At 51.3% G+C, this 13109-nt stretch overlaps 1 protein-coding gene across 1 annotated transcript; it reads left to right on the top strand.

Moving 5' to 3' along the window:
* The first annotated feature begins 10834 nt into the window (after positions 1–10834).
* CDK5R2 (cyclin dependent kinase 5 regulatory subunit 2) lies at positions 10835–13079 on the top strand. Its single transcript, XM_055398700.2, has one exon. It carries the CDS (start codon positions 10984–10986, stop codon positions 12103–12105), a length of 1122 nt encoding a protein of 373 aa, XP_055254675.2. The 5' UTR covers positions 10835–10983; the 3' UTR covers positions 12106–13079.
* The last annotated feature ends 30 nt before the right edge of the window (positions 13080–13109 follow it).

The raw sequence follows: 13109 nt of genomic DNA, 5'->3' as shown, positions 1-13109 counted from the left end.
CAGAAAACTAATACAGCCACTAAGTCCAAGTGAAATATTAACCCAATTTTATCTTGACCCCAGGAACTGTCATAGCATTTCAACACCCTCTGCATAAGGAAACAGGTAACAAAGGGGGAGTTGGAATGGAAATAGCATCTTAACCAATTTTGGTTAAAATACCAGTTCTTCAAATTTTGGAAAAATCATAAAACTCTGAATACATGAATAGGGCCCCTCCCAGGACTTCGGAAGGGGTCTGGCCAAGTGAGAGTTCCTGAAGATTACAAATGATAAGTTTTACAGGATTGCTACAGGTGATGGACAGGGAGGCCTGGCGTGCTGTAATTCATGGGGTCGCGGAGAGTCGGACACGACTGAGCGACTGAACTGACTGACTGAACTGACCTCTGTGTGGGAGGCACAGCGTAGTGTTATAAAGCCAAGCACCAAGTCAGATGGTCTGGGTTCAAATTCTAGTTCAGAACTACCTGGCTGTTGACTTTAAACAAGTTACTTAAACTTTCTGTGTCCCAGTTTCTTCCTCTGTAAAATATAAATGATGAAAACAATATTTACCTCATAGGGTTATTAACATGGTTAAGTGACATGATACATATAAGTTGCATAATACATGTAATACACATAGAACATTACATACCCCATGGTAAGTACTCCATACACATTAGCCATTTTATGATTTACTGGGCCAGCCAATGTTCTAGGCATTGGGGTGTAAAGACAAATTAGAAATAGTCCTTGCCTTCAAGAAGCTCACTTTAGAGGGGAAATAGAATATAAAATGATCACAATACATTTGCTTAATTGGGATCTATATATGTAGTAGGAGAATAAAGAAATATATGAAAAGATAAACACCAAATCTGGAACACTGGTTATTTCGTTGGGCAGTTAGTGATAGAGAAAAGAAGGCTATTGGGTAGAAGATTAGGAAATGAAACTGTAGGCAATATTTTATTATTTAAACCAGGTTGTTTTGGCTTCTCTGGTGGCTCAGCAGTAAAGAATCTGCCTGCATTTCAGGAGCTGCTGGAGACACAGATTTGATCCTTGGATCAGGAAGATCCCCTGGTTGCATGGCATCCGAACTCCAGTATTCTTGCCTGGAAAATCCCATGGACAGAGGAGCCTGGCAGGCTATCGTCCACAGAGTTGCAAAGAGTCAGACAAGACTGAAGCAACATAGCACACATGTACACACTTATTGTTTTACTTTTTATAACTTTTTGTATTTTTCACATATTGCATAGCAATTTTAAAGATTCCCAACCCTCAATCATAGCCTAGAAACAGTAGAGGTGCTAGACTTTGAGAGGCTCTTTGGGCTTGGACAATGAGTTCTCCCACAAGTCTGTGCTAGAGACCTTCTTCTATTTTCTGGACATATTGTGCAACCTTTGGTAGGAGGATGGAGTCCCCATAACAACTGAGATTGAATTTCCCTCCACCCCAATAGAAGGCATGCTGTGATTCATGGGGTCACAAAGAGTCGGACACGACTGAGTGACTGAACTGAACTGAACTGAGGAGTCAGATTTCATTGAACATCTCCCCTACAAAGGAAAAAAAAAGAAACAAAATGTCTTGTTCATCAATTTGTGTTGAGTGAATGAGTGGACAGATGAATTTTGAATGGATGCTGAGGTAGTCACACAATCACTATCACGATTGTGTATTTGGATCATAGAGTAGGATAGGAAAATATTGTCCTATTGCAGAATAATCCAGAAGCTACTTGAAAGTAAGCAGCCTCAGAGTTAAGAGAGAGAGATGAACCATGTTGTAACCCAAAACTGTGGTTTTGTTGGGGCCCCGGCCACTCTTCTGAGAAAGCTCCCCAAGGGCAGGCCAGACAGAAGTCCTGGAAGAGAACCCTGGGGCAGCTTAAAGCTCAAACCTACCCCTACCCCGCTCCTCAGAGACATTGTGCTAATGGCCCTGATGATAACAAATGGTTCTGTGTGGCCACAGCTGCCTCTTACACTGGTTGGGGGCACACTTGATTCAGAAGCATGATGGAGGGTGAAGCATCAAGTTTCCTATTTAGCAGGAAGCTGATATCCAAGGAATGCAACCTGGCAGCTGCCCAGAAAGAAGACTTGACAATTGTGCAGGCTGTGGGGAAATGGCTTTCTCATCCCAAGGCTTTTACTTTGAGGGTTACTGGGATTCAATGAACACCAGTCACCAGCTATAGTTTGCACGAGGAGGTTTGAGAAATTAGCAGGAAGTAAGCCATGGGGTCAGGAGCCAGGTTGTGGTCTACAGTGTTTCATCCAGATTCAGTCCTTCGCTGACAACCAGATGCGAGAGACCACCCCCTCCAGTCATCAAGACCCAACACGCACTTCTCTGAAGTTAGCAACAAATGTCCAGAAGGAGAATTTCCAGGCACGAAGTTCTATTTATTGGAACTTTTTTCCTTTGCAAATATTTAATTTGCTACTCAAATTAGTTTAAGATTAGAAAAAAGTGGGAAGGAGGGGTATTTATTGGGTCATAGATTTGCATTAGGTCCAGCTGGATCCAGGGGCTAAAATTACATGAGGAATCTGTCCCTCCATATGTTGCCTCTGTTTTCATGGGTATTAGTTCAGATGACCTCTCTCCGTGTAAGGGCAAGAGAGTCACCAACATCTCAATGATTAGCAGCCTCAGAGGAAGAAAAACATCTCATTCTCAATAGTTCTATTAAAACTCCAGGAACTGAATCATCTCATTCTCAGTAGTTCTAGTAAAACTCCAAGAACTGCATCTTGTTAAGATTGGCTTTGGTTGTCAGCCCATCTCTGATCCATTGTGACTGGGGAGGTAGATGGTCAGATACATAACTATTAACGTGACTGTTGGAAGTATCAGGTGAAATCTTGTCTAAGGATGTGCTTTGTAAGCTGTAAAGCACAGTATACACTACAGGTCTGGCCATTAGGTACATGGAAAAGACATGCCCATTGCCCCATGTAAACCACATGAATTGAGAGTGTGGGAGAATTAATTTCCCAAAAGCAAGTTAGGCTATTCTTACTGCAGGGAGGCCGGATGCTCTTCTGGCAGCAAGAGCAGTGGTGCTTAACAGAAGAAACGGGTGAGACCCAGCCATCTCCCCAAGTTTTCCTCTTTCTCTTAAGACCACCCAAAGAAATTATGATTCCATGGGTCTGAGATAGGTCCCAGAAATTGTATTTTTACAAAGTTCCTTCAGATGACTCTGCTAGGCAGAGTAGTTTAGAAGCTACCAATTAACCTAGCAGACAACCTCCTTATACTTCTCCGCAGCCTTGTTGTTCAATCGCTCAGTCATGTCTGACTCTGTAACCCCATGGACTGTAGCTCATCAGGCTCCTCTGTCCATGGGATTCTCCAGGCAAGAATTTTGGAGTGGGTTGCCATTTTCCACTCCCTACCCCAAATCAAAAGTGAGTATGGGACTTCCCTGGTAGTACAGTGGATAAGAATCCACCTGCCAATGCAGGGGACACAGATCTGATCCGTGGTCCAGGGAGATTCCACATGCCATGGATCATCTATACCCCTGCATCACAGCTACTGAGCCCGCTGTCTGGAGTCCTTGAGCCACAACTACTGAAGCCCATGAGCCTAGAGCCTGTGCTTTGCAATAAGAGAAGCCACCACAATGAAAAGCCTGCGTGCTGCAACTAGAGAACAACCCACACTCCCTGCAACTAGAGAAAGCCCACGCGCAGCAATAAAACCCCAGTGCAACCAAAAATAAAAAATATTTTTTAAAAAGTGAGTATGTGTGCAGCTCTAGGTGATAAAATCAGGATTGCTTTTTTACTTAAAGGAGATAAAAATAAAGGATTGAGCTTATATTTTGAGACCACAGAGATGAAAGCGTAAATTAACAATCTGTTACAAACCCCATCCCTCGTCAGCCCCTAATCCTGGACAAATAGGAGGTAAACAGAAGTGGCTCCTCTCCAGTGTTGGGCCTTAAGCAGGTCCACCAGGGCTCCTCCCACAAGCAGTTACTCACTAACCCTCATTGCTCAAAGGGTAGTGAGTAGGCGGTGGCTGAGGCCTAGCTCTGCCTTGGGAAAGGTGCTTAGCATTATCACAGCTTGAGGGTGGAGAGGAAAGGCCGTGGACTGGAGAGGATACAATACCAGATGGAGGAACAGGACCTCAGTTAAAAATTGATTTTATCCCCCTGCCAGTGGTTGCTTAGCTGCGAGACTTCAGGATAAGCTGGAGTTAGATTAGCTGCAAAGGTAGAAGGGGGATGGGCAGGATTGGTCAAGTGGTCCAGTCCCATTCTCTGTTACTCACCAGAGGACACGGATCAACTTACTACTATTTATTATTATTTTTCACCTCTCTCTAATTTCTGTTGTATATTCTTTGAAGGCCAGAGGTCACCCCCGCCCCAATTCCAATTCCATTTCCTATTCCCAGCCCCTAACCCAGTACTTTCTAGGTGACAGTTTCTCAAATAGTATTTGCTATCATGGATTTTATAATTTTGCAGAACGTTTTCTCAAAACTCTTGAAAAGAAGATCTGACCCTCCATGGAGTCTCTGGAGCTTTGTAGAAACAGCAGGGTGTGAGATGAGTAGCCAGAGAATGCCCTCTGAAAAGTGCAGTCAGAATGCAGGGCCAGCATGGTGCCGGGCACATGGCAGGTACACACAGCTTCACAAAATTAATGAGGCCCACAGTGGACTGGAGAAGGGGGGCAGTGCCTGATATGCTGGCAGGTCTCTGTGACCTCAGAAATCAAATCAAACAACCCCCCACCCAGGAACAGTCTGAGTAGCAATAGCTGCCAGCATAATGGCCCAGAAGAAAGGATAGCTCTAAATTCAGGTCTCAAAAGCCAAACAAAAAGAAATGATAGTACAACCCCTGCCCTTTAATGAAGAATGTTCTAATGAGAGAAAAAAAAATGCTAATGGTACAGGTCAGACAAACTGTTCCTGCCCTGTAAAAATAATGACAGTATAATTTTGTAATAACTCACATTTTGTAACACCAAGCACCATGCACATATAATATACAGGCATTGTGGAGCATTGTGAGATTAAATAAAATCTTACAACAACCGTATGATGGTCCACCTTTACAGGCCTAAGAAGAATTAAGATACTTGCCCAAGGTCCCTCAGCTCATAAGTAGAGGGGCTAGGCTTGAATCCAGACCTGCATGACTCTAGAACTCATGTATGAACCCCCACACTGTCTTTTTTTTTAAGGTGACAAATATTTTCAGTGCTCTTTGTGAATGAATCAGATCTCTTCCTGGCCCCTCCCTCTGCTAACAAAGGAGTCTGGGACAGTGAGCTCCTTGTTCAGTCCCAAAGAAGGACTATAACCCAGGGCTCAGCCTCTCTCAGGAGGCAGCCCCCGAACTCCAGGTTGAATTTAAGTCAAGATTAGAAAGGCTCTCGTGATCATGAGTTTAGGGATCTGAACATCCCTAGAGTTTAGGGATCAAGTTCCACGCAGTGGGTGACAGAGGATGAGATGGTCAGATGGCATCATAGACTCAGTGGATATGAGTTTGAGCACACTCTAAGAGATAGCGAAGGACAGGGAAGCCTGGCAGTCCATGTGCCACAAAGAGATACGACTGAACCAGTGAACGACAACAACAGGGGTTGTTGGGGCAGATGAAAGCGGGGCAGAGGCAAAGATTGTGTGGGAACCCAGGGAATATCTGAGCTAGAGTTCTCAAAGCCTCTTTTCTTGCCCCAAGAGTCTCCAAGACAGGGCTTTCAAACCTCCCTGGGCTCAAGCCAGGGCAGCAAGGACCCCTCTCCCATCCCAGGGCACCAGGATGGGAAGGTAGGACTCACAGAGTGGAATCAAGATAGAGGACAGGGACAGGGAAGGAGCCAGACAGCTACGTGAAGACCCAGTCACAGCGGCAGCTTTCCTGCAGCCACCTGCCTGGTTGAGATGGAAACGCTGATTCTAGCTCCAGCCCCCAGACAGGCTAAGAATATCCCAGAAAAGCAACAGCCACCACCCCCACCCTTCTTGATCTGCTCCTGCATCTGGAGTGCAATGCTGGGCTCCAGCAGGGCAGGGAAGAGACAGAGATGCTCGTGGCTGGGGTTGGGGGGTGAAAGAGAGGAGGCAAAAAATGGGCTTGGTGGAGGCAGGAGAAGATGAACTGAGAAATAAAGCTATTGGAGAGTATATATACATACATACATATATATATATTGCTTGGAGGATTGGGTAGAGAGAACTGTTTTTAGGGGGCAACAAAGGGAGATGAAAGCAGGAGCCAGAGAGCCAGGGAGAGAAGGTCCAAGTATGAAGAAGTATGAGGATGTAGGAGGGCTAGCATCAGTAACCTAGAGGGTAGACCAAGGATTTATTAAGGGAGCAGAGCTTAGGGCAAGGAAAAGGAGCCCCAGCCTCGCCCTTGTCCTCCCCTGACCCTTAATCCTGGGCCTTCCAGCCTCTCAGCCTTGGTCTCTTCTCTCCCTGTCCCGGAGCACCACTTTGGCAACTGTGCTTATCAACCCTATTTTATTTTCTATAAACCCTTTATTTGGGCTCCTGAATTAAGTCCTCCTAGCAAGGGGTCTGCTGGAAAGTGAAAGGCATGAGAACATGGGGTTTCCCTCTTGGCAGCTAGCAGCACTTCCTTTGTCAAGTCCATCTCTTCTCTCTGCTCTGTCTCTTTCTACACTCCCCACTGTTGCCTGGGGGGAGGCAGGGTTTCTACTCCCTCCATTGCTTCCCCACCCCAGCTCTCCTGGGGTAAGGTCCTCTGGAGAGGGAGGGAGGGCTGGTGCATATGCTCGCCTTTTGCACATGTCAGGAGGACTGAATCAGGGTAGGGGGGCAGCCGGATCCAGGCATTCAGATGCCGAGGCTGAGTTTCTTCTCTGGCTGTTTTAAGAACCTACATTGTTATCAGTCCCTTTGTAGGGGCTTCTTGGAGACATGGGATGCAATGACCTTGAGTTCCAGGGCCTCCTGCCTTGATATTTACTGGGGAGGCCCTGGAACTTGACCATCTTGGCATCCTGTCCTTTGTTGCATCATCTTTCAGGCTCCCCTCCCCTAAAGCTTGGAGGGACCTAGGAACGTTTACATTGCTGAAAGCCTGAGCACCCCTCCCCTTCATCTCCTGGGTAGAACTGCAGAAGGGCAGGCCTCACACAGATGCTGTGCACACAAGCCTGAGACCATCAGGCAGAAACAGAACCAGACAAGACTGGAGCTAGAAAGTGAGACAGATTCACAGGGCAGGTCTTATTTAGAAACAGATTCGTAGAGCTAGAAGAGGCTTTAAAAACCATTTTTAAGTTCAATCCCAAGATATTATCTTCCTCCTTCAGTGTGGGTTTTTTTTTTTTTTTTTTTGCCTGATAAAAATATGTAGAATTCCTGCATTGTAGTGTGAAGGGAGAGCTGAAATGACTTCCCCAAGTCATACAGTAAATAAGCTGTGGACTAAAACTCCTGACAGAGGATGATATGGTTAGATGGCATCACCAACCTGAAGGACATGAGTTTGAGCAAGCTCCGGGAATCAGTGATTGACAGGGAAGCCTGGTGTGCAGTCCATGGAATCACAGAGTCGGACACAACTGAGCAACTGAGCTGAATTGAACTGAAAACTGCATCCTAGACTATGACTTATCAGATAAGAAGATAAAAAGCAGCCAAAGGGCAGAAGAGTTTGACCAGCATTGCCTTTGAATGTTCCTTTAAAGATGGGGCTCATTTGGGGAATTCCCTGGTGGTCCACTGTCCTTCCATAAAGCCCACCTTCTCAGGATGCCTTTCCAGTTTCACTGTGCTTATCCTCCTTGGCCTCCACCCTGTAGAGACATAAACTCCCTCTCTCCTCCCTTAATACTGCAAGCTTTTTTGGTAACAGAAGTGCCGTCACTCTTTATAGATTTGCTTTTATTATTTTGTCTTCTTGTCCTTTAAAATTCCATCCATATTCTTCTTGCACATCTTGGACTGAGAACTCAGAGCCCAGCCCTTAACTGAGTTGTTATGTAGCAGCTGCTGCTGGCAGGGGAAGAGGTTAGAAAGATTGATGTTAGGAAGGGCGTCAGGTCCCTCCCAGTCCGTAAAAGCTTCTTGGAGGAGATGGAATTTCAAGAGCTTGACAAAGGCAGATCAGTGGTGGTCTGAGGGAAGGTCCTGACCCAGTGATAGGAGCTCAGAGATTCAAGAGGGATGAGCAGACTAGGAGGGTGGTGATCATGTGAGCCCAAGAGAGGGGGTCTGAGGCAGGGCAAGATGAAGATGAGAAGGGGAAATAAGATCTTTTAAGGCACCTGAAGCAGAGGAGGGAACTCTCAATTCTAAAAGGACAGCAGGTCACTGCTGGGCTTGGAATGGGGATCCCATAGTGGTGACATCTGTAGGGGCTGCATAGACTCTTGTCCTGAGTGACACCAGCAGTAGGCCTTACGTCAGTGAGGGACTCCTGGGAGCAGAGGACCCATGTGCCATTCAAATCCATGTGCCTGGTGTTTCTGCCAGTGCAACTCAGTCGCTATGGGGCCTGTCCTTAACTACTGGTGAGCCGACTGTTCCTTGGGTGTCAGATAAAGGCTGACTCAGAAAGCCTTGTAGGAGGAAGTAGGACCAATTACAGAAACTGAAAAGAGGGAACATTTTTCAGTAACTATGGGGAGAATGAGAGGTTGGGCAGGTCAGCTTGAGCTGTGAGAGAACAAAGATCAGATCTAAGGGAAGAGGAGAGACCCCACCGAGAAAGTACAATTGAGTGCTGAGTCAGGGAAGGGTACAAGTTGGCCTGTGTAAGGTGGTGTATGGTAGGGAATCAATACAGCTAGACCACAGGCCCCCACAGGGGTGGGGTGGGGGCAGGCCTGTGGGACAGCTGACAAAAGCTGGTGCCTCGGTTGGCATCCCAAGGGGATTCTGAAATAGCCTCTCTGCAATGAACTGGGTACACATGTGCATACACTCAAGCCCTGACAGCAGTGGATCCTTGGAGTTGGGTTGGTGGTCTCTGAGGAGCATAGAGGTGACTCCGGGGCCAAGTCTGAGAATTCTGCTGAATTCATGTGTATGTTAGTCATTCACTTGTGTCAGACTCTTTGCACCCCCATCAACTGTACCCACCAGGCTGTACCCACTGTCCATGGGATTCTCCAGGAAAGAATACTGGAGTGGGTGGACATTTCCTTCTCCAGGGGGTCTTACTGACCCAGGGATCAAACCCAGGTCTCCTGCATTGCAGGCATATTCTTTACCATCTGACCCACCAGGGATAGGCGAAGGCTTCTCTCCTCCATGAAACCCATACCTATCTCCAAAGTCCACTTAAGAAGCCAGAAGACTCCTGTGCTGGGGAGCCAGAGAGCAAGCCAGGAGCAGAGTGGACACAGTCCTTCAAGGCAGAGAGAACAGCCCAAAATCAGCTAGACTCCAGACCTGCAGGTAAAACCTGCTGCTGCTGCTAAGTCGCTTCAGTCATATCTGACTCTGTGTGACCCCATAGATGGCAGCCCACCAGGCTCCCCCGTCCCTGGGATTCTCCAGGCAAGAACTTTGAAGTGGGTTGCATTTCCTTCTCCAAAGCATTAAAGGAAAAGTGAAAGTGAAGTCACTCAGTCATGTCCAACTCTTAGCGACCCCATGGACTGCAGCCTACCAGGCTCCTCCGTCCATGGGATTTTCCAGGAGAGAGTACTGTAGTGGGTTGCCTTTGCCTTAGAATACCAAATCCAGGACAAAGGCCTTATGGGTGCCGAGGGGAGAACAGACAGACCCAGAGAGAAATGGGCAGGACCCAGCCTAATAGTCTGGAACTGGGAATGGGGTCAGCTAGGACCTGAATGGCAGGGAGCATGTGACAATGAAAACCCATCTCAGCCTGGACCCAGGACTGGCCATGGGTGGGACCAACCCTCCTGGGCCTCCCTCTGCACAGAAGGCTGGTCTGCTATCTGAGGCTGGACAGACCAATTTCCAGACTTTCCCCAGGGACCAATCACCCATCATCCACCCAAGTGTGAAATCAGGGGATTGGAGGGGAGAGGGGCAAAGAGCACAAGAGCAGTCGCTCAGGGACCAGAGCTCAGGGCCTCTTACAACAGACTCAGCAGCAGAGAATTAGGTCGGCAAACCGTGGCTTCGGTGACAAATCTGAGCGTCTTACCACCCCCAGAGTAAAGGCCCCTAAGGAGGAGGGTCGCGACCTTCAGGCAGACTAGGGCCCAGCCAACATCTCATCACAGGCAGAGCAAGAATACACCTGCTGCAGTCTTCCCTGGTGGCCACATAGGGAAGGGAGGGGAGGAGAGTTCAGAGGGACTCCACCGACTGCTAGATTGGAAGAGCTGGTGCAGTGCGACCCATATGGGGCCTGGGCACCCTGATGAAGGCACTCGCCTTGATGAAGCAGCTGCCCACGCGGACACCCCCGACCCCAGCACATAATCAAAAGGGGAGGGAGGCTGTTCCCATGGCATCTCTGCTATCGCGATCCAGTGCATCAAAACAAGTTGACTCAGGGCCCTAGGATCTGTAGAGGTAGGTGGGAGAAGCCTCCCACACCCACCCACCCACCGGCTCTGACCCTGACGAGGTCCTCGAACCAGCCATCTCGTCCTCCTTTCCCCTTTCTGGTGAAGGGACTGGACCAGAGACCAAGGCATGGGGATGGGCGGAACTTGAGATTGGCATGAGAGATTCTATTGGTCAGCGCAGCTGCCGGTTAGGAGGGCAGCTTGGGCAAGGATTGGCTGCGTGAGACGGGGCGTGGCGCGGCGAAGACTGGGCCCAAGGGGTGGGGCTGACGCTGCAGCTGGCGCAGCTCAGACCCGGAGCAGCCGGCGCAGAACAGCCAAAGCAGCCTCGTTCTACTGCCCGTTCCCGCGCCCGGGCCGGGGCTGGGCCCCCACCGCCGGGTCCCCGGGGGCTGCAGCAGAGGCGGCGGCGGCGGCGCGGCGGGCAGGGGCGCCGCCCGCGGTTCCCGCCGGGGCCCGGGCGCCGGCCCCGCTCTGCAGGATGGGCACGGTGCTGTCTCTTTCCCCCGCCTCCTCGGCCAAGGGCCGGAGGCCCGGCGGGCTGCCCGAGGAGAAGAAGAAGGCGCCGCCCGCGGGAGACGAGGCGCTGGGGGGCTACGGGGCGCCGCCAGCGGGCAAGGGCGGCAAAGGCGAGAGCCGGCTCAAACGGCCGTCCGTGCTCATCTCCGCGCTCACCTGGAAGCGCCTTGTGGCCGCGTCCGCCAAGAAGAAGAAAGGCAGCAAGAAGGTGACGCCCAAGCCAGCGTCCACCGGCCCCGACCCCCTGGTCCAGCAACGCAACCGCGAGAACCTTCTCCGCAAAGGTCGGGATCCCCCCGACGGCGGCGGCGCCGCCAAGCCCCTGGCGGTGCCTGTGCCCACCGTGCCCGCGGCCGCCGCCACCTGCGAGCCGCCGTCGGGGGGCAGCGCAGGCGCTCCGCCGCCAGGCTCGGGCGGAGGAAAGCCGCCGCCTCCGCTGCCTCCAGCCCCGCAGGCGGCGCCGCCGGTCCCTGGTGGCTCGCCGCGGCGGGTCATCGTGCAGGCTTCTACCGGCGAGCTGCTGCGCTGCCTGGGCGACTTCGTGTGCCGGCGCTGCTACCGTCTCAAGGAGCTGAGCCCAGGCGAGCTGGTGGGCTGGTTCCGCGGAGTGGACCGCTCGCTGCTGCTGCAGGGCTGGCAAGACCAGGCCTTCATTACGCCCGCCAACCTGGTGTTCGTGTACCTGCTGTGCCGCGAGTCGCTGCGCGGGGACGAGCTGGCGTCGGCCGCCGAGCTGCAGGCCGCCTTCCTCACCTGCCTCTACCTCGCCTACTCCTACATGGGCAACGAGATCTCCTACCCGCTCAAGCCCTTCCTCGTGGAGCCCGACAAGGAGCGCTTCTGGCAGCGTTGCCTGCGCCTAATCCAGCGGCTCAGCCCGCAGATGCTGCGGCTCAACGCCGACCCCCACTTCTTCACGCAGGTCTTCCAAGACCTCAAGAACGAGGGCGAGGCCTCCGCCGGCGCAGGGGGTCCACCCAACGGGGGCGCGCCCGCGGCCCCCTCCACCTCCTCCTCCTCTTCGGCCGCCAGGGACAGCTGCGCGACTGGAGCCAAGCACTGGACTATGAACTTGGACCGCTAGGGATAACCCAGGGCCGCGTCCGCCCCCTGCCCCAGCCCCTAACACACACTCGGAGCCCCCGGGACCATCAAGCCGCCGCCGCTGCTACCGCCGCTCCGCGCCGTGGCCGGAGGAGGAGCCGCCCCTGCCCCGCAGGGGAAGGTGGAGGCCAGGATGCCAGAGGCCTCGGCGTTTGGATTTGCTGGGCGCAGGGTGGGGTTGGGGGATGAGCGCGGGAGAGGAACCCCCAACTTCACCCTTTCTATCTGTCTGCACCCTCATCTCTCCATTTCTGCCCGGGTCACCCCCTTCCCTTCTCTGTGTAAGTCCGTCTCCCTCGAACTTGTCCATCTCTTCATCTCCTTCCTTCCTTCCTTCATCTTTTGCCTTCCCACCTTCCTCCTTGCAGTTCCACTTTCCATTCCTTGGGTGTGTGTTTCCGTCTCCATCTTACTCACTACCTGACTCTCTCTCATTGCCCCGTTTCTCTTTCTGCACCTCTGTCCCCATTTCCCCTTCTTCTCTTTTCCTCGCTCCTGGCATGTGTCACCATCTTCCCCCTCCCGTCTGCCTTCCCCCGTCTCCGCCTGTGTTAGCTTGCATTTCTCTCTCCGACTGCGACCCCGTATTCTCCTCCCCAGACCGAAGGGAACATGAATTCTTGATTGGGATCGGCTGAGGTACAGCAGAAACTGCAGCCCCGGGAGCCCAGACAACCACCAGGATGGTCCTTCGCCCCAACCCCACCACCTCTCCCCACCTTTTCCAACGTGTTGCATGCCGGGAGTTGGGGGGAGGGGGATGCCAGCTTCAGGAGGCTGAGGTTTGGGGGCAAAAATCAACCTAGGAGGTCACCCAGGCGGTGGCGGCGGCGCCTCAGCAGAAGGGTGGGAGGAGACAGAATACTCTTCTTACTCTGAGGGAGGAGCACCCCTCTTCCTTGCCCTTAGGTGTTTTTGTCCCCCCCACTCCCCACTTTTAATTTATTTGGTTGTTTCCGGAGGGAGGGGGGAGGGGTGGGGGGT

Source organism: Moschus berezovskii, chromosome 2, assembly GCF_049115385.1.
Source record: "Moschus berezovskii isolate FMDL1 chromosome 2, NW_MosBer_1.0, whole genome shotgun sequence".
Lineage (NCBI taxonomy): Eukaryota > Metazoa > Chordata > Mammalia > Artiodactyla > Moschidae > Moschus > Moschus berezovskii.
The sequence above is the reverse complement of the archived record's forward strand: the minus strand, read 5'-3'. Positions and strand labels throughout refer to the sequence as shown.